This window comes from Anabrus simplex, chromosome 2 (assembly GCF_040414725.1).
Source record: "Anabrus simplex isolate iqAnaSimp1 chromosome 2, ASM4041472v1, whole genome shotgun sequence".
Lineage (NCBI taxonomy): Eukaryota > Metazoa > Arthropoda > Insecta > Orthoptera > Tettigoniidae > Anabrus > Anabrus simplex.
In genome coordinates, this window is record NC_090266.1 from 406,027,927 (window position 1) to 406,053,672 (window position 25,746).

Below are 25,746 nucleotides of genomic sequence, written 5' to 3' on the forward strand. Positions count from 1 at the left end.
ACAAACTTTACACTTGACTGCCCTTAAGGCATACTTATAAATAAACAGGGGTATCTCGTACCCAATCTACTGGGCCTTAGTGTGCAAAAACCAGGTTAATTTAAATGGCCAAAAACAAAAGGAGCACTCCTAAATCAACATTTTAAAACCTAAGTGGCTCTAGGCCGGTACACAGGGGCTAATCCCAAGCTAGGGAGGTGACTCGTATGAAAAAACTTTAATACATTAAGGAAGAGAAGAAACGGTTATGAAAACGTAGTCACCTCAATTTCAAAATGAAGGGGAGCTCGAGAGGGTGAAGCACTCTCTATCCCCGCATTAAAGTTCAAGAAAACTGAAGTTTACCAGAAAAAAGGGTTTACATGTTTAATGGTTTACATATGAAAGGTTTCGAACCCTCCCCGAGAGTTAAACTGCTGAGCTAGCGCGAAATAAAGATGTTAAAAGACCATTACCTTGTTGGAGATCTGCTGTCTGAAGAACGAGGCGCTTCCCGCCCCCTGCTACATATTCACACACTGAGTTAGATGTTATACTAGTGGCCCCGAGACAAGAAAATCAGCAGTTTTTATACCCTCGTGGAAAATTCGAGACCTTTCAAGAATGAGTAGACACACCCCCTCAATTTTTATTGGTAGTCAAATAATTACATATGGAAATTTGAAGAAAGGTATGATTGGAGGAAAATTAATTACAGAAATTACTGATTGGATAAATTCAAAACAGGCGGAAAGAAAGGATTAATATGCCAACCCACAAACCACAGAACAAAATTTAGTAAAGACAAAACTTATGAATACAAAATTTCTTCAAGAGAGTTCATTCCATTGCGCCAGAATGTATTACCATAGTTTTTGGTAGAGACATCTGTTAGAGAATGTCCACACTTCTTGATCAATGAAAAACAAAAGCAAATCAAAAACACTCAGTGACATCTTATGATAACTAGTATAGTTAGTTAGGTGGTTAAAGTTCCGGGTTTCTCCAGTGGAGAAGTTTCAATTGGCGCAAGATATGAACTTGCGTCGCGTAGAGATGTACCGCCCGGTACAGACCTCCCCCCGCCCCCAAAAGACCTTCCAAGGGGTGACACCGAAGAAGAAAAAAATTTTCCAAAACAAAGTCCAAGTTTGTTGCTGATTGGTGGAAGAAGAATTTAGAAGAGAAAATATAATTTGTTTGTAGTCGGAGGTCTCTTAAGTAGTTTGATATTGATGTGTGGGACTAGTTTAAATCCAGTTTTAGAATTTCTTTGTTGTTGTAGAATTGCGAAACAAAACATTAATTCATGGAACTAAAATTTTTCTAAGTCCACCAAAGGTTGATTTGAGGCAATTATTAATTGCAGAATTAAAGTGTCCATGTAACTGTTGAAATACATTAGCTGCCGATTAATTTTGACGGCAAGACCTGCCGCCGCTGCTTGTGTCCAGTGGAGGCCGCTCGGTCCCCTCAAGTACCCTGAGATACCTCTCTCCCGCTACTATGAGAGGGGTAATCATGGTGAAGCACGCCGCAGATGCGAAGTTTGTTTACAGTCCTCGAGTAGCTTGCGGATGGTGCGCCGCACATCAGCCTTGGCCGGAAGGAGGGCTCCGGCTCGCCGTACCCTAGTTGACCTCACTGGAATGGAGTGGGCCCGTACCCCACCTCAGTGGCGGTACGGCGCCGCACGGCTGCGGGGGCACTGAAACAGTAAGATCTCGGCGGCAGAATTTGTGTTGTACATTCATGTTTTTAGGGTACTGTCTTTGTGGTGAGGCTGAGGGGCCAGCGGCGTGGAAACTTTATTTTATTTGCCACTGGTGTGGTTTAGCAGGAGACGGGAGGTTGGTAATGGCCGATCGGAGAGGACAGCAGAGTACCCTCGGAGGAGGTTTTACAATATTTATACTAAGCAGATTTAAAAAAACAACCAAATGTAAAAATGTAAGGGACAGAATGTCTAGGATTTAGAGAAAAATATAACCTTTGGGGTTCTTACAAGATGTTAAAGATCCAATGAGCAAGTAATTTACACAGGTTTCACCTGAGACGGGTGAACCCTAAAGATTCTCTCGGTGGCTGGATTGCTCACTAACAATGTGACCGGCGTAAGAAAATCCAAGACGGTGCACGGCCCATGAAATCAGGGGGCAAGCTTGCGCGCGGGAACAAAATTCTTGACCATAACTTGGTCTCCTACTTTTAAATTGGTGGGCCTCCGTCCACGATCATATCTTTCCCTAACCTTTTCATGAGAAATTCTAAGATTGGCCTTAGCCTTCTTCCAAAGATCTTTAATATTATCTGGATCTATTGTCTCAGGTAGAATATCACAAAGAGACCAAAGGTAAGAGAGCGGCGTGTTGGGTACAAACTTAAACATCAAAGAAGCTGGAGTGAACTTATGGGATTCATGAACCGCCGATTTCAAAGCGAAAGCTAACCAATGCAGGGATGTATCCCATCTGGAGTGATCGTCGTGATGATAGGCAATCAAAGCCGACCTCAGATTACGATTGACCCGTTCAGCCAGAGATGGTTGAGGATAGTATGCAGAAGTTGTTACATGTGAGATAGATAGATCAAAACAGAATTTACGGAAGAGATTGGAGGTGAAGGCTATTGCATTATCAGAAACAATATATTGACGTGGACCAAAAGAAGCGAAGATGGAATTTAAACAAGAAATGGTGGTCTGAGCAGTAGCCAGCTTAGTCGGGAATAACCATGAGAATCTAGTGAAGCCATCTACACACACAAGGATGAACTTGTTGGCATTCCCCTTTGACTGGGGGAAGGGTCCTACGTAGTCGATGTAAAGACGTTCCATGGGGCGCGACGCTTGATGAGAAGACAAGAGCCATTGCTTTGTGGACATGGTGGGTTTACTAAGCCAACAAGATTTACAAGCTTTTACTAATTCACGAATTTCCCCGTCCATACCCTTTCAGATGAACATTTCCCGGATCATTTCTCGAGTTTTAAAGATGCCTAAATGCCGCCCTAATGGGGTCTCATGATAGTACTTGAAGATCACTGGCACGAGAATAGCTGGAACCACAACTTTCATCTTCTTATCATGCCCCGACGGGCAACATAAAACACCATTCCTCAATACATAAGGGACGACATGTTCCCCAGAAGAAAAGGTTTCCATGATAGGAGCCAGCACTGGATTTTCACGTTGATATTTTTCAATATCCCTAAAGAGCATGGGAGCCTCCGTTAGAATGGCATTAACCTCAGGTAATATGGACTCGGGAGGTGTAGAACTATCAACCTGTTCAGGGGTCTCTACATCATTAGAAAACATACGGCTTAGTCCATCCGCAACCACGTTTTCAGTTCCTCTTATATGCCTAACATCAAATTGGAAGGCAGAAATTCTGATGACCCAACGGGCTATGCGACCAGTGCGACGTGGCCTACCTAAGACCCAACTTAAGGCTTGGTTATCAGTCTCCAAGTCGAACTTGACATGTTCCAGATAGAGGCGGAACTTTTCTAGCGCAAACACACAGCCAAACCCTCAAGTTCATAGATGGAATACTTGGTTTCTTGAGCCGAAAAAGTCCTAGATGCATAGGCGATGGGTCGCCTCCCTAGTTCAGTCTCTTGAAGAAGGACTGCAGCCACTGCTGACGACGACGCGTCGGTTTGGACGATGAATTTCTTAGAGAAATCGGGCATAGCGAGGACAGGGGCATTACAAAGGTCTTCGAAAGCGGCTTGTTGAGAAGGCCCCCACTCAAATTTGATGCCTTTCCTACGAAGAAGGTTCAAGGGCGCCGCTCTATTAGCGAAGTTAGGAATAAATGTCCTGAAGAAATTCACCATCCCGATGAATCGGGCAATACCTTTAATGTCCTTGGGAGGTTTGAAATCACGGATGTCGTGTGTTCTGGAATGATCTACAGCGACACCATCGGGCGACACGATGTGCCCTAGAAATGACATGGAAGGTTTCGCGAAAGCAACTTTGGACAGCTTAACTGTTAACCCTGCCTTACGAAGGCGACTCAGGACCTCTTTCAGATGATCTAGATGTTCTTCAAAGGTCTCCGAAAATACGACGACATCATCAAGTTAATGGTATAAATACTCAAATTTGATGGCGGAGAAGACCATATCTAGCAGTCTCGTAGGCACGGCTGCTCCCGTGGGGAGCCCGAAAGGCACGCGGTTGTATTCGTACAGGTTTCAATCAGTGGCAAATGCTGTCAGATGTTTAGATTCTTCAGCCAGAGGAATCTGGTTATAAGCATGATTGAGGTCTAAGATGGTGAAGAACTTAGCTTTACGAAACCATGAAAAACAAGAATGAAGGTCGGGAAGGGGCACAGATTGTAACACCACCTTCCGATTGAGAGCCCTGTAATCAATCACAGGCCTGAAGCCACATTGGGGTTTCAGAACTAGAAAGATAGGCGAAGAGTATGCCGACTTAGAGGGGCGAATAATACCATCTTTTAGCATCTGATCTAGGATTTCCTTCAACGTCTTCATTTTAGGCGGAGATAGCCTATAAGGAGGAAAACGGACTGGAATCGAATCCGCAACCTCAATCTTGTATTCAGTGAGGTCAGTAACACCAAGAGTATCAGAGAAAACCTCTGGAAACGACTGACACAACTTGCGAATACTCTCAGCCTGCTCCTCAGGTAGATGTCTAAAGTCTAACAACATCTCATCCTGGGTAGGCGAAACAGATGAACATGACACAGAATTACATTTTAATAAAGGGATTTTGAAATTACTGACAAATTTGAAAGTGCACGACTTGCTCTGAAGGTCGAGCACTAGGCCGGTGTGAGACATGAAATCCGCTCCCAATATAATGGGGCAAGACAAGTGCTTAGCCACCAACAGTTTTATTTTCCAAGTGAATTTCGAAATGCGGATTTTGGCATACAGAGAACCTAAAATTTCTAATGGAGATGAGTTTGCCGAAACGCATTGAACCAAAGACGAACAATAATCCGGAAGTTTACACACAGATTTTAATTTGGAATACCATTCAGCCGAAATAATGGAACACACACTGCCAGAATCTAATAAAGCAGTTACAGGTTCATTATTCAATTCAGTTTTGAGAAATGGAACGGGTGCGGCGGAATCCGCCGCAATCTTTAGACATTCTTTGGGACCTTCAAAAGATAAATTCGAAGAGTGAGTTTTCCCTGAGATTTCGGCAGGTTTACTTTGGGCTGAGCATCGGAAAGAAAAGTTAGTCGACTCAGCCGAAGCCACTAGTCATTTTTGATTGTTGGTGGAAGTTGCACCCGAAGTTGAGCAGGAGGGAGTGCTATTCGAATTCGGGCAATTTTTGTCAATATGGGACAAAGCGCCGCATCTAAAACAGCCTTGGGATGACCCTGCTCCATTCACTGTCCCGCTAGATTTAATTAATGGACACTTGTTCCGAAGATGGTCAGGCGACCCGAAAGCGTAACATTTACGGGGTGTGACGGGTCGGCGAGGTGGAGGCCGAAAATTACTAGAGGATGGAGGGGGTTCTTTCGCGACACGTAATGTGTCGGCGTATCTAACCCCTTCGGCTGAAACAGCCATAGCTTCCAACTCGGCAAAAGTTTGCGGACGCGACGCAAAACACAAGTATGACCTGTAAGATGGTGAAATTCCTTCCACTATAGCCTGAACAATTTGATCTTCTGGAAAATGGAGGGCAAATACTCTGGTGTAGAATTTGATGTTTTGAATAAAGTCGGCAAGGTTTTCATCCAGACGCTGTACTCGGTATTAGTACTTCTGAATTAGTGATGATCTAGCCCTAGCCGGGATAAAATTTGCCAGAAGGTGTGCATGAAACTCTTCAATAGTTGATTGTTCGGCAATTGCCCTATCTATTTTGTCCGATAGAACACCACTTGAATAGGGATAAATAATCTGCAGAATTTGACACGGGGAAAGAGAAAAAACAAGAGCATGATCTTGGAATTCAACAAAAAACCTTAAGAATGAAATAACGTCACTGGTAGAGTTAACAGAAAACTTAGAAATACCGCTGAACAACATTGCTAAGGGATGGGGCAAACTGCTGAAGCCAGGTGACATAGTAGGTAGAGGCCTAAGTGGCGGAGAAGCTGTTTCAGAAGGTGCATTATTCAACGAGTTACGACGTTCAGATTCGTTGTCTAATGGGGCAGAAGTTTGTTTAACTCCTACTGATTTCCTATTTTCTTCTCCTTTAGAAGAGTCTTCCTCGCTAAATACGTTTACCATAGCGGGTTGGTCGGTTTTGGGAGGGACTGCCCCAGTTGACAATAGGCTGACCTTACTGGACAAGGTGGAAAGGTCTTCGAGAAGAGCACTAGCCTCCTTCCCTTGAATGTCCTTCAACTTTAGAGACAACAGATCATTAACTCTATTAGAAAAATGAAACAATCTAGCTTGCACACGTTTAAGTTGATTTGGAGAAGGATCATTTTCTTAAAAAAAACTAACTACGGATGCTAGCTCAGTAGTATTGTCAGTGATCGTGGAGAGAGAGTCGTCAATCTCTTTCTCTCCCAAAGTGGGGATGGAAATAGGCAAATCCAGGGACTCTTTAAGCTTGTTGGTGTCTATCGCAACCATGCCTCCAGATTGCACATATCTAATTGTTAATTCATAGATTAATTCCTCCTTGTGCAAATAGCCGGGATGGAGGACATCGCGAGGGCCGGGCATGATGACAAACACTTTACAAAATTTAGAAAAATGGAAAAATTCCAGCGACGGAGAAAACTGTTAGAGTTCAAGACAAAGCAAGGTCTAGCCGTCAAAAGGGGCTAAATTGAGACCCATTCAACCACGCTCTGCTACCACTTGTTACGGAGTTATCCGTGGAAGTCAGAGGTGAAAGAAGGTGCGGGCTGGAATGGGTCTAACTACAAGTCCGAAAGATGAATTAAATTTTCAATAAAGGTTATATTTTCAAAACTTAACAATGGTGACATAGAAATTTGAGCGTACAACAAATAACAACAAGTTAAATCAGGTACACAACCAAGAGGAAAAATTTAAACAGTATCCACTAGGGGGAAATAACAAGGAAAATCAGGTACAATGCCGCTTTATAAGAAAGCACCAGTTAAGTGGACTTTACGAATTCTGGGCTACGGGCCCAAATTCATCAATCCTTGAGCTCTCAGCTCACAATCACAAAACACCAAAGGGCAGAAAACCCTTAATACATGGAGCATTAGCTCCCAACCTTACATTTCAAGCCTCTCTAAGGCACTTTTATCACAACACCATAAAGAGCTGACCCGTTCTCGATAGTTCAAGCCTATCAGAAGGCCATAAACAAACTTTACACTTGACTGCCCTTAAGGCATACTTATAAATAAACAGGGGTATCTCGTACCCAATCTACTGGGCCTTAGTGTGCAAAAACCAGGTTAATTTAAATGGCCAAAAACAAAAGGAGCACTCCTAAATCAACATTTTAAAACCTAAGTGGCTCTAGGCCGGTACACAGGGGCTAATCCCAAGCTAGGGAGGTGACTCGTATGAAAAAACTTTAATACATTAAGGAAGAGAAGAAACGGTTATGAAAACGTAGTCACCTCAATTTCAAAATTAAGGGGAGCTCGAGAGGGTGAAGCACTCTCTATCCCCGCATTAAAGTTCAAGAAAACTGAAGTTTACCAGGAAAAAAGGGTTTACATGTTTAATGGTTTACATATGAAAGGTTTCGAACCCTCCCCGAGAGTTAAACTGCTGAGCTAGCGCGAAATAAAGATGTTAAAAGGCCATTACCTTGTTGGAGATCTGCTGTTTGAAGAACGAGGCGCTTCCCACCCCCTGATACATATTCACACACTGAGTTAGATGTTATACTAGTGGCCCCGAGACAAGAAAATCAGCAGTTTTTATACCCTCGTGGAAAATTCGAGACCTTTCAAGAATGAGTAGACACGCCCCCTCAATTTTTATTGGTAGTCAAAGAATTACACATGGAAATTTGAAGAAGAAAGCTATGATCGGTGGAAAATTAATTACAGAAATTACTGATTGGATAAATTCAAAACAGGCGGAAAGAAAGGATTAATATGCCAACCCACAAACCACAGAACAAAATTTAGTAAAGGCAAAACTTATGAATGCAAAATTTCTTCGAGAGAGTTCATTCCATTGCGCCAGAATGTATTACCATAGTTTTTGGTAGAGACATCTGTTAGAGAATGTCCACACTTCTTGATCAATGAAAGACAAAAGCAAATCAAAAACACTCAGTGACATCTTCTGATAACTAGTAGAGTTAGTTCGGTGGTTAAAGTTCCGGGTTTCTCCAGTGGAGAAGTTTCAATTGGCGCAAGATATGAACTTGCGTCGCGTAGAGGTGTACCGCCCGGTACAATAATAATAATAACAATAATAATAATAATAATAATAATAATAATAATAATAATAATAATAATAATAATAATAATAATAATAATAGCCGGCCCGGAGTGTAACGCGTAAGTTTTTTTAAGATTTCTATTACGGGGACTTAGTTTTGTACCGCCGTTACCGGTACATCTCCCCCTCCTCCTGGGGAAAAGAAAATTCGATAGGATTTTCTTTTAATGATGTTCTCTCCTGAAATATTTCTTTAGGTTGGCTGCATTGTAAATGCCCTCGATGCCTCCATCCAGCTTATTAATTTTGTATGCCCCGTTTTCGAGAACCTCTGCAATTCTATATGGTCCTACATAAAGTAGGCATAACTTTGCATATATGCGGAGTTCGGGGTGCGAAACAGCTGGTTTTCTTATCAATGGCCAGGAGGTTTAGATACGGAGCGACACATTTAGAAATGATACCGTTGTTTTCCATCTCTTTGATCACAGTCCTGGCTTCCTCTCGGTACTTCTCAGGAACTGGATAGGGCCGTTTTTTAAAAGGAGAGGTGTCCTTAACATTCAATTGGTATTCAAAATCTCTAATAACTCCGGGTTTGTTATCAAAAACCTCAGGAAACTTCTCAAATATTTGTCGAGTTGCCTCTGCCACGCGGGAATCGAACTCTGGGCTTTCAGCCGCACTGGTGGGAAATATGAAGTGATCACGACCTTCGTCGAACACATCCTCAATAATGGGCACTTCCTGGCCCTCGACGGGTCCCTCTTGATCGGGTCTACCCTCTTCGCAATCTATTTCATCGGCAGGCAGATCATCGCTCATGTTGCCTCCGGTTTCTATGAATGGTGTACCCAGACCTTGGCGCTTCAAATTATTACAATCAACCAGCTGCAACTCTACAGAGTCGATGTTAAAAAATCGTATGACGTTGGCAGGATAATCAATGATTCCCCATACTTGGCTAGGAAATCTGACCCTAGGATGACGTTGAATTTCATCGGCGAAATGACTAGGAATATATGCTCGATCTGGACACCTTCAATGTCAAATGCAACGAAAGCTTGAAATTTACATTTGATATGCCTGTCCGGTACTATCCCTTTAATTTTGATCTGTGCGACTGGTATCAATAACATGTCTTCTCCCCCTTCAACACTTCAATTAACCTCTCAGAAATTAATGAGGCCTGAGCTCCAGATTCGATTAAGGCAGTTACGTAAAGGGTATCCAAATTAATATTAATAACTGGAAGACTTCGTTGGACCTTTGGTGTTGTAGGAGTGGGATCTTCATACAAGAGATCTGAGTCATCCAGGTACCAGTAATTAATATTAGTGACACAAATTATTTCTCCTCTACTCCGGTTTTCAGGCAATCTTATTGTTGTGTTGTCGAAGTTTTTTTAATTGCGCCTGTCGATTCGGGGTTTGTCGCAGGCGTCGTGTTCTGTCTTCTGGCGTGCTCTTGGTATTCTAAAGAGGTAGCGCCAGGTAATCCTTCATCCCGGTTTCGATTCTGGATATATTCGCGTGTTTCTCTCCATCTTCTTTCGATCTCGGCTCTCGGCGAATCTCCATCTCGAGTAAGTGACTCAATAGGTTTCTTCCACGTTTGATTACGTCTGTAAGGCGTACTTTGCCCGTATGGACGTTTCCTAAATCGCCGGAAATGAGATAACGAATCTCTCCGTGGTTCCACTTCCTCACGGGGTTCGGGATTCGATCTCGGCGGGTTGTTAACTTCGACATGGTTGGTTGTAACCTCTTTCGTCTTAGGAACCCTGGGCGGATTTTGTGTATGGGCAGTGTCAAGTTTCCTTAATAAATCATCAAGTTGTTCTAGGTCTTGAACATTGGCTGCCACAAGAATTTCTTGTACATGCGCCGGAAATTGTAAAGTTACTACCTGTATTAACTCCTCTTCTGGCAAAGGAGGATCAAAGAATTGCATTTTCTTTAATTGAGAAATGAGAAAGTCAGAATATCGTGAAGAATTAATCGCTGTGTTGTATCTCCTGGAGTACAACTGTAGCTTAATCAAATGTTGAATTTCTGAATTCCAAAACCTCTTCAACAAGGCTTCCTTGAACTCATCATAAGTTTTAATGTTAAATTTAAATGCTGTGTACCAATTTAGTGCTTTCCCTTCCAATAATCTAGAAGCTATCCTCAATTGATCATCGGATCGTACTTTATTCTCTTGAAAGTACTCTTCAATGTTGAGAAGGAATTCTTTCGCTGTGTACTCTTCCTTTCCGGAAAATTTTGCAGGTTTATCGTCTGACAATTTTAAAACTGTGGAAATGCTAGAAGTATCTCCGCTAGACCCTTGACATTGGTGTGTAGACACCTCCTTCTCCACCTGAGAGATCCTATTATCAATCGTCTCTATTTTTCCTTGCAATTCGACCTTGATAGTCTTAACTTGTCCACGGATGGAGTTTTCCACGCTCTGGACTTCCTTTTCGAGGTCCTGCTTCACTTCATTTACGTCGCGGCCTATGCGAATGATTTGAGTATGTGCGCTATCTAATTGGGTTTTTACATGCTTATCTGTTTCCTCCTGCTTTGTTTTAAGTAAATTAACCTCATTACTTATTTTCCTGAAGTTAGTCTTAAAAGATTTATGGATGTTATCCTGAATAGAGGCTATTTTTGCTTGTGCCTGTGATAACTGACCATGAGATTCTTTAAATTCTGCCTTTAAGCTTTCAACTTCCTTAATCAATTGATGTGTGGTGGGAAACGAAGCTTTTAAGTCTTCAGCTATTTGTAGTTTAAGGTCTTGTTTTACTGTTTCTAAGTCACGGGTGAGGCGTTCGTTTATTTCCGTAAACTTAGAATTAATCTTCGCATTAGTTTCTGAGAATCGTTTTTCAATTTCAGAACCAGCTTTGGTAAGCCTATTTTCCAAATTAGCATTAACTTCGGTAAACTTGGTATTAATTATTTTAGTTACTTGTGTAATACGACTTTCTAAGTTGGCTGCAATTGCAGCATTGGCCTTTATTGATACGAGTGTTAATCTCATTAATACGAGATTCTAAAGTAGTACCTAATTGAGCAGTTGCAGCATTGGCCTCGTTAATACGAGCTTGTAAATCACGACCTGCTTGAGCATGCGATTCGGCAGTACGTTCATTTAAACTAATCTTAAGAGCTTCAATAGCAGCTAAAATATTTTCCATTTTGATGATAATGTATTTAAACCAAGCAACAAGAAAGTCATAAATCACTTGAAAAGAATTCAGATATCACCATTATTGTCCAATGGTTAAAGTTCATGTTCAAAGTCATTCAAACATTCTCAAAAAGAAAAATCTCCAAGACATTTAACACACACAAAAAATTATCCCATATCATTGATAACACTTCTTATAGAAGTAAAGTTAAATCTTGTTAGAAAGTTCTCTGGAATGTAAATGGCTATTCCACACAAAGCACTGGAAATGTATCTGGATTAAGTTGCTAAGTCACACGATTTTAGTGCGATTTTGTCTATCACTGCCCTTCTTAATTTATTACTAGTACTTCAAAATTGAGCCTAGAATGGTTAAGTGTCAATTTCATTTCTACTGCACTCATAATTAAGTTCTGATATTGCTGAAGCGCTAATTTCTAGTTCTACTGCACTCCAGATCGGCCCCAACACGACTGGGGCGCCAATTTCTCCCCTTCTCCTCTGTAACAGTAAATGTGGTACTTCGGTAGACAAGAGACGCAGGGCGTTTACCATTCGTTGAAGCGCGTACAGAGGGAGAGGGTTTGTTTAGAAATAAATCTTAAAATTTTTCCTTTGAGTTTATTAATAAATTCAAAGTCAAGTCACCTCTGTACAGCAGATACAGTAGAAAATGTTCCTCGTCCTAGGGCTGGCGATGTCCTTGGATTCCGGCAGCTCCTTTTCCCATACCAGTGAACCACCATTCCTCCCCCGATGGAAGTTCTAGAAGATCCATTCGACGTCTTGAAGATCCATACGGTGCTAATGAAGGGCGTTGAGGTAGTCCTCGTGAATGATGAACGTGAATGAACATCGTTAAGTCTTGGGGCGAGTTAATGCAAAGACTGCTTCTGCACAGATGAGAGGAAAGTTTATCAATGGTTTTAACAAGGTTCAAACACGAAAAAATGTATCTTTGAGAGTTTATCACACGGTGAAATGTCACTAAATTTTCTCCCGTATTAAACGAAAGAAGGCCACTAGACTCGAATGAGCATGTAAGTTTAATACTCATAAAAATAAAAGTCCACTCGAAACTTATCGTCGAATTTTAACAGAGTCACTTGAAGTTTGTGGCACTTGGCATAATGTAAAGTAATGCCACACAACTTAGTTCTTAATTTGAAACACTGTTCAACGTAATTTAATTGGATAAGAAAATAAAGATGTTTCACTCGTGAATTCGAACTCATTCACGTAATAATAACATGAAATTACAAGACGAAATTAATCATGTATTGACAGTCCTCGGTTCGACTGTTCGTAAAATCGAAACGCACAACTGAATGTTCGTAGAATTGAAATGTGCTGTTTAGTAGAATTGAAATGCACAGTTCACACATGCACAGTTCACAGTTCATGACCTACAAATATTTACACAGTTCATGAAATGGTAAATTAGTGACGTAGTCATGCTTGCAATCGAGTAAATCTGGATTAAAACACAGTCTCATAAACTTGAAGTATTTAGTACTCTGTAAGGAGCAAATTGTTCTAAGTCCTGTCCATAACATTAAACTCCAAATTACGAGCACTCGAAAACATTCGCAAGTCTTAGACACTTGTGTAGAATAACAGTCACTTGATAATGTTCAGACGAAGCACAACTTATATCACGTCCCGTCGGAGTAAAAGTTTGTCACTCACAGTATAAAGAAATCCGCACAAGTCCATATTCGACGCGATTGGGTTAAAGTCCACGGACTCGAAGATTGATAGCCGCTTCACGCTAGATCACGGTCCTCGCGAACCGACTGTATGAACTCCACTGCCTAGCGTGCACATACACACTCTGGCCACATACTCAGGCCACACACTGCTCTGCTGAGCGAAGCAGTACTGTATTTATATCTGATCCGGGCCTCCACATATCGTTCCATAACTTCATCGCCTCATGTCAGATTTACGTGAAACTCTGCAGGAACGTAGATAAGGGATCGGGTTACACGATGATGTTGTTAAATTTGTTTAATTATTATTGTGGGGAAAGTTATTACCCATAGAAATTCGAAGAACATTCCACATCAGTCTACGCTCTGTGTCGCGGCGAGGCATGCTGTGACGTCACCCGCTCTCTACGTCACACGCACACAGCTGTTGCTCGCCGTCCAGTCAGTCTTTCGTAGCCGGCCCGGAGCGTAACGCGTAAGATTTTTTAAGATTTCTATTACGGGGTCTTAGTTTTGTACCACCGTTACCGGTACAATACCGTAGCGAAGCACGGGTATCTTGTTAGTTATCAATAAATGTTAACATTCAAAGTTGCCCATTTAAGGTTACCGGTACTGTTTTAATTATGAGCAAATTTTAACATTCAAAGTTGCTCATCTAACTACACATATGTTGTCTGTTAATTACAAATAGATTTATTAAATTAATTTTATTGTAACTTGTGTTGCTCATTTCATGAGACATAGGTAAGAGAGCTGAAACTTTGATTTCGTACTACTTCCTGGCATTTGGATTTATCTAGCTTTGGGGTAGGTTGCTCCGTTTATTGTCGTTGATAAGTATTTTATTCATCTTGCATACAAGGTACTTTTAAAAAGTATTTTAATTCCATTAAAGTTCAACTTAGTAACTTCTCGCTTATACCTCGCTACTCAGCTCAGCGTCCAACTGTCTCCCCACTTTATTGTGTGAAAGGCAGGTAGGTAGAGTGTTCTCTACCTTATGAGGTAGTGGGAAGCACTGTTGAACTGGCTGGAATTTCAGCGCACAATTTGTGCAAGACATAAGGTATAAGATCGGGTCCAGTATGTTATGATACTGTAATTCGCTTTTCAGCATGACTTTGCTTATAGGTGAGTCATGGATAAGCAATGAAATTAAAGTTTTATGGCAAGTTTAAAGTCTGTGGAATTCAGTTTGCACAGAAACATGATAATCGTACCATGTAACGAGAATTTAATATAACGGAGTTTAATACAAGTATGGTAATATTCAATGAACAGTTTCACTTTCAGTTTCTCTTTTGTGTGGTGAAATGTAAGTGGAAATGACAGGGGAGCATATTCAGCTATGAATGGAATCCTACAAAGTTCGTTATTTAATAAGTAGTCTGGTATGGAATATAATAAATTTGAATCTACTATGTGAAGCCATGGGTCTTTATTACTTTTAAAATGTATTTCAATTCCATTAAAGTTCAACTTAGTAACTTCTCGCTTATACCTCGCTACTCAGTTTTTGAACTCAAATAAAAAAAAAGAAAGGACAGAAGTGGGAGATTCACAGTAGTAAATACTTCATGACTGGTTCATTCTTTTCCGTTGCTTATCTCTTTACAGAGTTGAGTTAACCTTGTTTCACTAGTGGCCCAAAACTGTCTGTAAATGCTCTCTCTGGTAATCTATTCTAATAAATGTATTGACTCCGTGTTAACAGCTTATCACTGGAAGGAACAATGTCATCCTAATGGGCGATGTCGTCGGTGATGCAGACATGGCTGAAGGTGTCAAGGATGCAAATGCCGTCCTCAAGATTGGATTTCTGTATGATCAGGTAAGTTGATGTCAATTATGGGAACCCCTCTGTACACACAAAAGAGCCTACATGCCGCTCCTATGAGGGGTTGGTGTTGTTCCGTGCTACAAGATGCCCAACATTGCCTCATCATTAATCAATAACCCAAGGCCATTCTGCATGAATTGACTGTCAGGGACGTGTTGTGGATGGGAAACAGGAAGACACAATCACAACATTGAAGAAAATCACGACATTGTGCAGGCAGCACGACGTCTTTGCGCTGGGAGATCAAATAGTGGGGTCTCTCCATGTTAAGAGCGCTGTCACGACTAGAGACACATGATTTGTAGCAGTGAATCGTGCTGTACAATGCGACAGTTGTTTGGCAAATGCTACACACCAACCTGTACGGTTGGATGTGTATCTCATAAACATGGAAGGATATAAGAACATTTTGAGCAGCTGCATGTTTGACAATATTCCTTGCCACAGATGGTGTATGACGGAAGCCTATTGAACACCCTGGGATAAAGGCGAATGGTGACTCGCTCCAGACCACTATGACCTACGTCGCTAAGTACGCTTATCCAGCTCCGTCGTATGATGCCGTATATACGCGAGTAATCCTCGCTTATTTTTTCCTTCACAATTTGATGGCAAAATGTTCGTTTGTGGATGAGGGTTGGTACTTTTCTACCCACTCTGTATGCCACGTACATATTGCATGATGACATTCGCACATGTTCTAGAAGAGCTCCACATTATTGAAGAGGCAGAACAAATTGGTAATCAACTTGAGTTTTCATAGAAAAACTGGGGCGTCTTCAAGCCATTTATGAAGAACATATTGTGAATATCCACAGATTTGTTTTCGGTTTACTCCAGAGAAATTTGTACTTATTCTCACAGATTGGTAATGCAGACCAGAAGCTAGTACGCTGGACTATGCTTGTGGAGACTGCGATGCAATGAGTTGCTTCATCATTTTAGAATTCATTGTTTTCACTATAAATATTTAACAACTTTGTGTTAAATCAAGTTGTGGAAATTCTTTGTTTGCAGAGATTATTTGCATATATACGACAGTAGTGTGGCAGCTGAGTAGCAGTCCTGAACCATCCCATTCCCCATCTTGGATCTGGATGCAGCTTGTACGTGGCAGACAGTCTTCCCCCCTCCCCCCCCCGCACAGTTTAAGGTGTAATATTAATGTCCACGTCGGGGCAGTATACTCAAGGTCAGTTTTGAGGAGGTTTGAACATCAGATGAGAATTCATGGAGTACAGCAGCATTGATATTAACCCACTCGACTCATTTGACATGATGTTCACGTGAGCATCGGCCAGGCCTTAGACTCAAATACACACCGTACCGAGTCGTATGTACTAGCTTATACTTTGATCACCCCTGTAAGGGTTTACCTTTTGCAATCCTCTATGAATAGAACAGTAATGTGGCTTCTTTACAGCTCTCCTTCCAAGAACTTGCCTAATTGTAGCTTCTGAAAGCACAAACATTTCATCAGGTGTCAGTCATTCTCCTAGCAACAGCTCTGGGAAGTGACAGCAGTGCTATTGCTGAGTTAATTGAAAGTCTTTTAGATTTGGAGGATAGTGATGGTGATTATGATGACATTGAAGAAGAGATTTGAAGTGAAAGTGATATTTCCTCTGACATGAGTGACAGTGAAATTGTACCTGAAGCCCTGCGTGTGACACCAGAAGAGTGACTCGTGTGGGTTAGTAATAGAGATAACTAACCAGTTATTCATCACTTTACAGGCTCTCCAGGGGTATCAAGAGAACTGAGAGACAAATATTTAGATAAATCTGTATTCTTGTAGCTTATGGACCTGCCATTTCCTACATTTCACGAGGAAGAAAAAAATTTTACGCTGTAGAACAGTTCGGACGGACATGGAAAAATACTGTGAAAAGTGGGTTGACACTAATGAGGCCTATTTTACCCTCTGCTTTCTGATCTCCCAGGTTCGTAAGCCTCTCATCCAATTATTTTGGAGAAAAGACAAATGTATTGAGACCCCAATTTTTCGAGACAGGATGAGTAGTGTGAAGTGCCTCTGTTTGGAGATTTGCCACACAAAATCTTAGTTTTAACATCATTGTTGTTGAGTACAATTATTTTCAATGCTTCACTGACAAATGTATGTGACCGGGCAAGTTGGCCGTATGGTTAGGGGTGCGCAGCTGTGAGCTTGTATCCAGGAAGTAGTGGGTTCAAACCCCACTGTCAGTAGCCCTGAAGATGGTTTTCCGTGGTTTCCCATTTTCACACCAGGCAAATGCTGGGGCTGTACCTTAATTAGGGCTAAGGCTGTTTTCTTCCCACTCCTAGGCCTTTCCTATCCCATCGTCGCCATAAGACCTGTCTGTGTCAGTGCGACGTAAAGCAAGTTGTTAAAAAAATGTGCGTGAAAACTCTGTTTGCTGCTCCATTTATGGCAGTGCACAGTAGTTCTGACCGGGTGGCTTGCTCGTGTTGAGGACGATTTAAATCTGATTTCTAAGCGACCATTAAACCTAAAGAGACGGTCAGCAACACTTGCACCTGACACGCTTTCTTCAAACTCGTCAATTTTTTCTACATGTGTGGGTTATAAAATATTTTCCCCAATTTGATATGCTGCCTCAGCTCCATGAGAAACTAACAACTAATTGTTGTGCCACTATCTCTTTCTCGGTCCTTAAGCCATCTCTCTTCAGTTTCAACTCAGTTCATTTGTAAGTGTGCCAAGGTTTATAAACCACCTGTATTATACCATATCTAAGTTTTATTCAAAAGTAATCTCGGCGCACTGAAGAACCTAACACTTATAAACAAAATTTTAAAAAGAATAGTTATGGCCAGGCTAGGTATTTCAATGCCTGTCTTGTTAATTTCCAGGTGGAAGAGAACCTCGACTCGTACCTTGACCATTTCGACGTGGTGCTGGTGGACGACCAGACGATGGACGTTACCAACGGTCTGCTCTCTCTCATACTCTGAGGCGTCTTCACTACGAGCTGCGAGGAAAGTGCTGGCAATGTCTCCTCGCTAATAATTTATTACCCTTCGTAGGCTGCACACGCGCAAAGGAACGAAATATATAGTTTCATTCAGGTGGTGGTGGTGGTGATTATTGTTTTAAGAGGAAGGTTTTTATTTTTCAATTTGCCTTACGTCACAGTGAAAGACGTTATGAGTTTCCAGCTGGTGATCCTGAGATAACAAGTGTAGAGCAGTCCATGCCGTATGCTCTCAGTATTCAGCCAACAAAATTAGGTACTTGCCTTCCACAACACACGAGACACAGGCTGTGAGACCCTGATGCTGCTGGGAATTAATAAGCACTACACTCTTTAAACAACTATAATTTTAGATCACACTGTATCAGTTTAGGGTATTGGTTGACGAGATCTCTCGCCATTGCAGTTCAGACGTTGTGAACTTTCTCCTGAATGTCGTTGTCTCCTCATCTTAAAACAGTTCCCAGTGGTTGGCCGAGTCTGTTGTTGATCCTAGGGCGAAGTTTTACGATCACTTGACCTTGCTGACTCCAGCCATCCGTGTGATCCACAAAACTGTTCCTAACCTGGAGAAGAGACGCTGTCTATGGGTTTCAGAATCATTACCTCCCATGAGGGTGTCTGGTTATTGTCACCTGGTCACACCCGATCCCTTGAGAGGGCACCCATCTCGTAAGAGCTGTTATGAGGCAGGCAGTGGCATGTCAGAATCTTGAAGGGAGCAGCTGTTTGGGACAAGTATCCAGAGAAGCTTTCTAACTTAACTGTGATCTATGGATCCTTTGTAAGACGCTATTGACAATCAGATTATGGAGATCTTCATCCTGTGATTTTATGTGCAATGTAATTATGATGACAGGAGTTGTCACACTAGCTTGTACGGTGAAGGCACGTAGTTTACCTGTGTTGGAGTAACATTACCGTATATATGCAGTAACTTGCACACCCTAATTTTAATGGGGGCTTTGTAAAAAAAGCTTTAATTTATGCATTATTTACAAGAAATTCTACATATACCAGGTGTATGCATAAGTTTTTCGTGTTTTTCGTATTAAAGAAAACACGTAATTTTCAAGGGAAATTAATTTTTTGTTTATTCAAAATTTGGCCTTCGGCTTCTACACACTTCACCCATCTTTCAATTAAGTTATGAATACCATGCCAGAAAAACTGCTTGTCTTTTGTGGCAAATCATTCGCCGAGTCATTTTCCAACGTCCTTGAAATTGCTGAAGTGTTGCTGTGCGAGCGCGTGCCCCCTTGATGCAAAGAGGTGATAGTCAGATGGTGCCAGGTCAGGGAAGTAAGGCGTATGAGGAAGAATGTCCCTTCCAAGGGATTGCAAGGTGTCTTTCACTGGTTTTGCTGTGTGAGACAGCACATTGTCGTGTAACAAAATCACTTTGTCTTGTCTTCTGGCCCATTCCTCTCGTCTTTAAATCAATGCGTGATTTAAATTAATCATTTGTTGGCGATAGCGTTTTGCATTAACGGTTTCACCGGGCTTCAAGTGTTCATAATACACAATACCGCTTTTGTGGTCTACCAGAGCTCACTGCCTTTCACATTGAAATCACCATGTCTGACATGTTCTAATCGGTGGAGCGCATTCACCATTTGTTTCTACCAGCAAACGCTGACTTTCCACAGCCTTTTTATTTTGATTATATAAGAAAAGCAATGCGTGCTGTAAATGTTCTTTTTCAGACCCCAATGTCGACATGATCACTGAAGGATACAACACAGATGATAGTGTTTGGCGGACTCTACTTGTGTGTTAGTAGGTTAATGTCAGACGAACAAACTGACGTACATGTCAAATTCATACGGTGCGTACTGTTCGCTGGCGCCATCTCTTAGTGAAACTCGAAAAGACTTATGCATACACCTGGTGTAATGTCAATAGACTATGTGCGAACATGACCGTATGCCTTCGCTTTTCACTGCCACCTGTTCTTATTGTTACGCTGGATTTCCCATTCCTGTTTACAGCGTTGTCTAGCAGCATTTCAGAATACACTGACATGTGATCTGTGAAAGTATATACGCATTCTACCGGCACAAATTTATTATGTAAGAATGAAAATTCATCACTTTTTCTGTGTGATCACCGGAAATGTGTAGTTTTGTTATTCAGCCCGGCTGGCTTTGAAAACTTTGATGCCTGGTTTTCCTGGCTGTAACTAAAGGTTTTATCCATATTACCTCTATTCATTCACAGAATTGTATGGTTTATTTTTACCGTGTGGACGTTTTGCTTTTTGGGTGTGAATTGCTCAGAGAATACCATTTTTTGAAGTTTTTTCCAGTTGCAATAAAACTTTTTGTGATATTGAGGTGTAATTTGGTTTGTCTTGACGAGATCCATCGGAAAACACCTGAGAAATTAAAATGTGATCATAAATAAAAAAGTACAATGTTTTGTGATTGAAAATTAACTCTTAGGCAAACTTTACAAAAATGCCCAAATGTATGACTATTAACCCTGTGCGGGAGGAAACAAGACGCGATAAGCGACCAAATAAGATCAGAAGTAAGAACGAAGGAGCCAGCGTGCTGATCTCAGCTTCAAATTCTCCCTTCATTCAATTAGCTTTTGATGTCTCACATAGTTTCTTCGTGTTTATCACAAATGTACGAGCAAACAGCGATGCAGTGTCATGGTGTATTTGTTCCTCCACAAGTCAGGCCTTTTTTTTCAAACACGTCCAGACTCTGAGACAACGTTAGAATTTTGTGGTGCGCAACAACACTTTCGTGATCCACCAGACCTGCTGTGGGAATGTAATCCCACCGCGCTCTGTTTTTTGCTCAGTTCGAAGCAGCAGTGAGCGTTGATGCGCTGTTCTACTCTACACTTTCTCAAACTACCAGTTGTAAGTAGTTACTTGCTGGAAACTGCTCTCATAATTTAAGCTGTAAATGACATGGAAATCTCCACAGTTCAGTGGAGCGTGATCACTGCTGTCACTTTTGCTCATGATATTAAGGTAAAGTACAATTGTGTATTATTTTAGTTGTTTATGTGACTTGTAAGTACTGGTTCTAGTTTTTGAAAGAGTCGAGTTCTGCTAAACTTGTGGAGTTCCTACTGAAGGACAAAAGTATTGAGAATGTGATATTTTGACAGTGGTGTGCAGTTTGTCACTTTCTGTTGCTACTTAACCTTCTACAAAACTGTGGTTGTTAATTTGTGTTGTGTGAAAACTAGAATATGAAAACAAGAAAAAAAATGTTGATGCTTGTGTAATAAATATTATTTCAGTTACTTGTGGTTCCTTTTTCTTTCAACTTCCCCAATCTTCGTGCTTTGTCCTCAAAGTGTCATCAATGTGGTAACACATAGAACCCGACAGGGGCATGATCCAAGGACCTTTGGTTGATATCGATCTCCGTAATTACGCACGCAATACTATTAAAGGGAAGGAATGCTGAAATGATTAATATTCATATCATTAATAGAGGTCATACCGAAACTAATTAATATTCATACCATTGAGATAGATAAATTGTGTCTTTTAAAATTATTCTACGAGATTTCTTTGTCTGCGACTTGTTGCGCAGTATTATCCTTTGTGTAGCGGGGGCCCCGCAGATGAAGCCAAGCCAACTTAGACCCGGGAGGGGTTATGAATGGGGATTCCCTGTGACATCACTCGAGAGGAGACATCCCTCCTCAAGACTCACAGAATGAGGGGAAACTAACTTTTTCGAAACGAAATATAGGAGTCATCTTGGACTCGGACTGGCCAACTTAATTACCTACGATCTAGAAAATTAATGAAACTCGAATTAGGGGGTCATCTCCCGATTTAAAAGGGATAAATTTCACAGGGACATTTATTTAGGGTGTTTAATGTCCTCTTCCGGGATAACTTTCAGAAGAAGAAAGAATACTGTGTGGTTTCTGCGTGGAAAAGTACTGGGCCATCTGTTTATTCTCACGACACCTCCTCGAGAAAGGGAATTCACCACGCATGGTGGGGGAAGCAGAACAGATTTTAATTAATTTAAAGAGATTCACCGAAGGATAATTGAGTGGTTATGTCTCAATCGCACCAACTAGGTGCTGGTCACCGATTACCCGTACTATTTTACCTCGAGTACGCCGGGAATAGGCGCTACGCCAATTAGTGGAAGGGGTATCGCTCCCTTGTAAAAACTACTGCAGTAAGGGACAAGCGTCAGTCGGGGTTAGTGGCTTATCGACGGCGAAGCTATGCTCGGTTAAGCCCCGTTAGTTCTTTGTTCAAGTGAAGTTAACTCCTATTTTAAGTGAAATAATACAGTTCGCATAAACAGTGTATAGTTTTGATCTCTGTGACGGCTGTGTTAACTTTTTAAAAACCGTGATATGTAAAGTAATATTATTATCATTACGATAGTATAATAATTTGACGTAGCAGCAGACTGAATAGGAAAACCGAGAGATAGAATAGCTTACGAGATCGTGACCGGACGTTCACAGTGAACGCTGTTAACCGAAGTGTGAATTAAACAGTGACGTTGTGTGTGTACAGGATTATCTGCCAAGGGCTCCACCAGCATCGAACAATGGATCTTCAACTCCAAGACGGAATGGAAAATGAAGTGATCACCGTGGTGCCCATGGAGGAGGAGTAAGCCCAGGATGGACCGCCCGAGTTGACGAAGGTGTCATCATCATGTGATAGAGATGAGTACAAAGTTCTAATATCTGGCATGCATAGAAGAGATGGGAATATTTATTGTAAACTGACGCTATAAGAGATTAAAGATGTAGTCCTGTTGAAATAGAGCGCCGGAATGGGCGCGTGGTTATTAATTCTTAGTTTAGGAAACCGACAACAGGTCTGAGTAATTGAGTGTAAATAATTTAGGGATATAATACTCTAGCTTTGCATGGGATAGAGATTCATTCGATTATTTCTTTCTAGGGAGATTCTGTTTGTTTATTTGCGTCAGAAGACCAGGAATAATTAGTTTATGGGAGTGCAGTGAGAGTAGTTATTAGAGTATTCATTAATTTGATAAGTGTATGGTATGTAAAACGGTAAGTACTACAGTACGTAAGGCACGCAGCTACGAGACTCAGCGGCCGAACTGACAGCCACAACAAAAAAACTCCACCCTTTGAAATACTTAGATAGGGAGTGATAAGATTAAATTGATTATGTGATTAAATTTACCAGGAAGTGATCATAATACGTGTGCCAAATATCGATTCGTGTGAATATTAATTAATTAATGAATGTATTGCCGCGTGACGATAAAGTAGCCATGTGCCGACCATCGATTAATTAGCAATCAGTAATCAGATGTTAATTGGCGCGCGAGTGCTTAATTGTGTTGTAATTGCTGCATAGATTCCGCACGATGACCATGTATAAGTAAGGTAGCGGGTAAGCTATGTAGGACGGCAAGAATAATAATAATGATAATAATAATAACAACAATCGGGCAAAGATTACCATTATGATACGGGAGTCGCGTTGTAAAAATGACATGATACTGTTGGGTAGATATGTGTTTAATTCAAAGTGATTTGCGCGAGTCTTCTAAGACCGGAGCTTATTGGAGATGTACCTCCGAATGATATGTTACTGTTTCCTTTTGAAAGGAAATGTTACGCCTGTATGTGGGTGTGGACCCTTAGGGTAGCGAACCGCCGTCTGGCCTTGGCCCAGTGTGTTTCTTTTTTGTTTGAATGTCCCGTAAGCGGAGGAAGGAGGGACATGGCTGTTAAAGGGATGTTGGCTTCTCTGAACGGCGAAATAATGTGATTTACCTAACACGGCAGAGCAGTGTAATAATTAACAAGCGACCCGGCCGATAATGGTAATGTTTACCAATGAATCGTTGTTAATTGTACGAGTATAATTAGATAGGGATTACAGGACCCTGCCTTCATCGCAAGAGGTTGTCAGTTCGATGCTCAACGTAGGCAATGGAGGCCTACAGCGTCAGAAGAAAGATCAAGTGCCTTTTATGTATTTTTCTTGCATATCATGTACCATTTATGTGTTTGTTTTATGTCATGTGTGGTTGTACATAAGGTCAGTGGTGGTTCTGTCCATCAGCTTGGCGATGTCCAGGATAGCGAGGGTCGGTTTCGAACCCGGGTGTTGTATCATATGTGTGTATTTTATTTTTACGTCATTTCATTGGGAAATCTAGGTCTTTATTAGAATAGGGATTGCTCAGACGTGTTGTCGGACGCATGTTAGTTTTATGTGTTAGCGATAATATAGCCTCAGTGTTATGATAAAATTACCATTCGCTATATGTCACGATACATTGCTTTGCGATAAACGTACTCGTTTCTATCACGTATAACGGACAGATATTCGTCAAACTACAACAAACATTTGTAAATTTAATGTAATTCATCAGTGTTATTTAGTGCGTCATTTCCCATCATCATTAAGGTTCAATAAACCGGTTTGTGAGTTATATATTTTAATTCGAATGTGTTCTCATTTTTAGTTATATGCCCCGCTTCTCCGCCCCTGTACGCCTCTAAGCTTACTTTTGTTCAGCGCCTATTTATTTCATACTTTTTGACCCGTGTGCGACCCTGTAGATTCCATGCCGGTGCCAGTTAGGTAGGGGGCGGGTGTAATATATCGGTGGGCACTGGGAATGGGAAACACAAGCAAGTCTCGAGAATCTCCACCAAACAGAACACAGAGACAGATAACGGATGGTACCACCTTCTCACTGCCTGAATCTTCCATGAGGGAATGTGTTATGTTAGCGCAATGACTCCTTGGCTGAATGCACAGTGTAATGGTGTTCGGTTCAGTCCCTGGCCAGGCCTGGTCAGTTCATCTGGCTCAGGGGCTGGGTGTGTGCTTCACACTCAATAGAGAATATATTCCTCCATATGAGTTTGGTGTAAAATACAGCAAACTCTACCATGTGCGACCCCATCAGCAGAGAGATTCCTGTCCAGGATAACATGACACAGACAACTTCCTCCAGCAGGATTTGGTGCCACTGTGACCAAGGGCTTTACTCTAGTCGATGATCCAAATGGTGAGCATTGAATTCTCCACCTAAAGTTATAGAGGAATAAACAATAAATCGGTTTAGAAAACTGATTCTATTGAGTTCTGTTTCCTTGCATCCCTGACACACACACACACACACACACACACACACACACACACACACACACACACACACACATGCACACACACACACAATAGATGTAAATGATGACTATATTATTCACGTGGACAGCTTACATTTACTGAGGCAGACTTGAGGTTAAAATTTTTATAAGACATGCTATTAACAATTAAGGTAAAAATACCCTCACGAACATATCCATTCAGACGTTCTATGCTATATCCTGGAATGTGAAAATTAAAATGTGGCGTTAGCCAGCATTCCTGTACTGACAGGATATGTGGCTGGAATTCATTAACAAGTAAAGCTAATTCCTGCCACTTGCCTAATATACTCCTACAGTTCCATTGTAAGATTTTGAGCATGTTTCTCAAATATACTATTCAACCACTTAACTAAATGGCGCCATTAAACATTTTGACTTACCAGCTCCATTACCTGTAGAAATTCAGCTTGTAATTCTGATTGTAAATCTTGTTTCTGAAAATGGCGTGCCTGGTCGCTTTCCATCTTAAGCACTCTTTTAGTGCACACTGATTGAGGGTTAGACAGAGGACTTGTACTGCTTAACTGAAGTGAGT

General features: G+C 41.3%; 1 protein-coding gene across 5 annotated transcripts in view; it reads left to right on the forward strand.

The window, feature by feature from the left end:
* The window catches only part of LOC136864166 (7-methylguanosine phosphate-specific 5'-nucleotidase), a 120,856-nt gene extending 100,475 nt beyond the window's left edge, over positions 1–20,381 (forward strand). For all 5 annotated transcript variants that reach the window (XM_068225800.1, XM_068225797.1, XM_068225798.1 and 2 more), the window contains exons 7-8: positions 14,947–15,063; positions 17,932–20,381. In XM_068225800.1, the coding sequence (XP_068081901.1) occupies positions 14,947–15,063; positions 17,932–18,033 (219 nt within the window). In that variant the 3' untranslated portion in view covers positions 18,034–20,381. The remainder of the gene's footprint in view (positions 1–14,946; positions 15,064–17,931) is intronic.
* Positions 20,382–25,746: the final 5,365 nt, after the last annotated feature.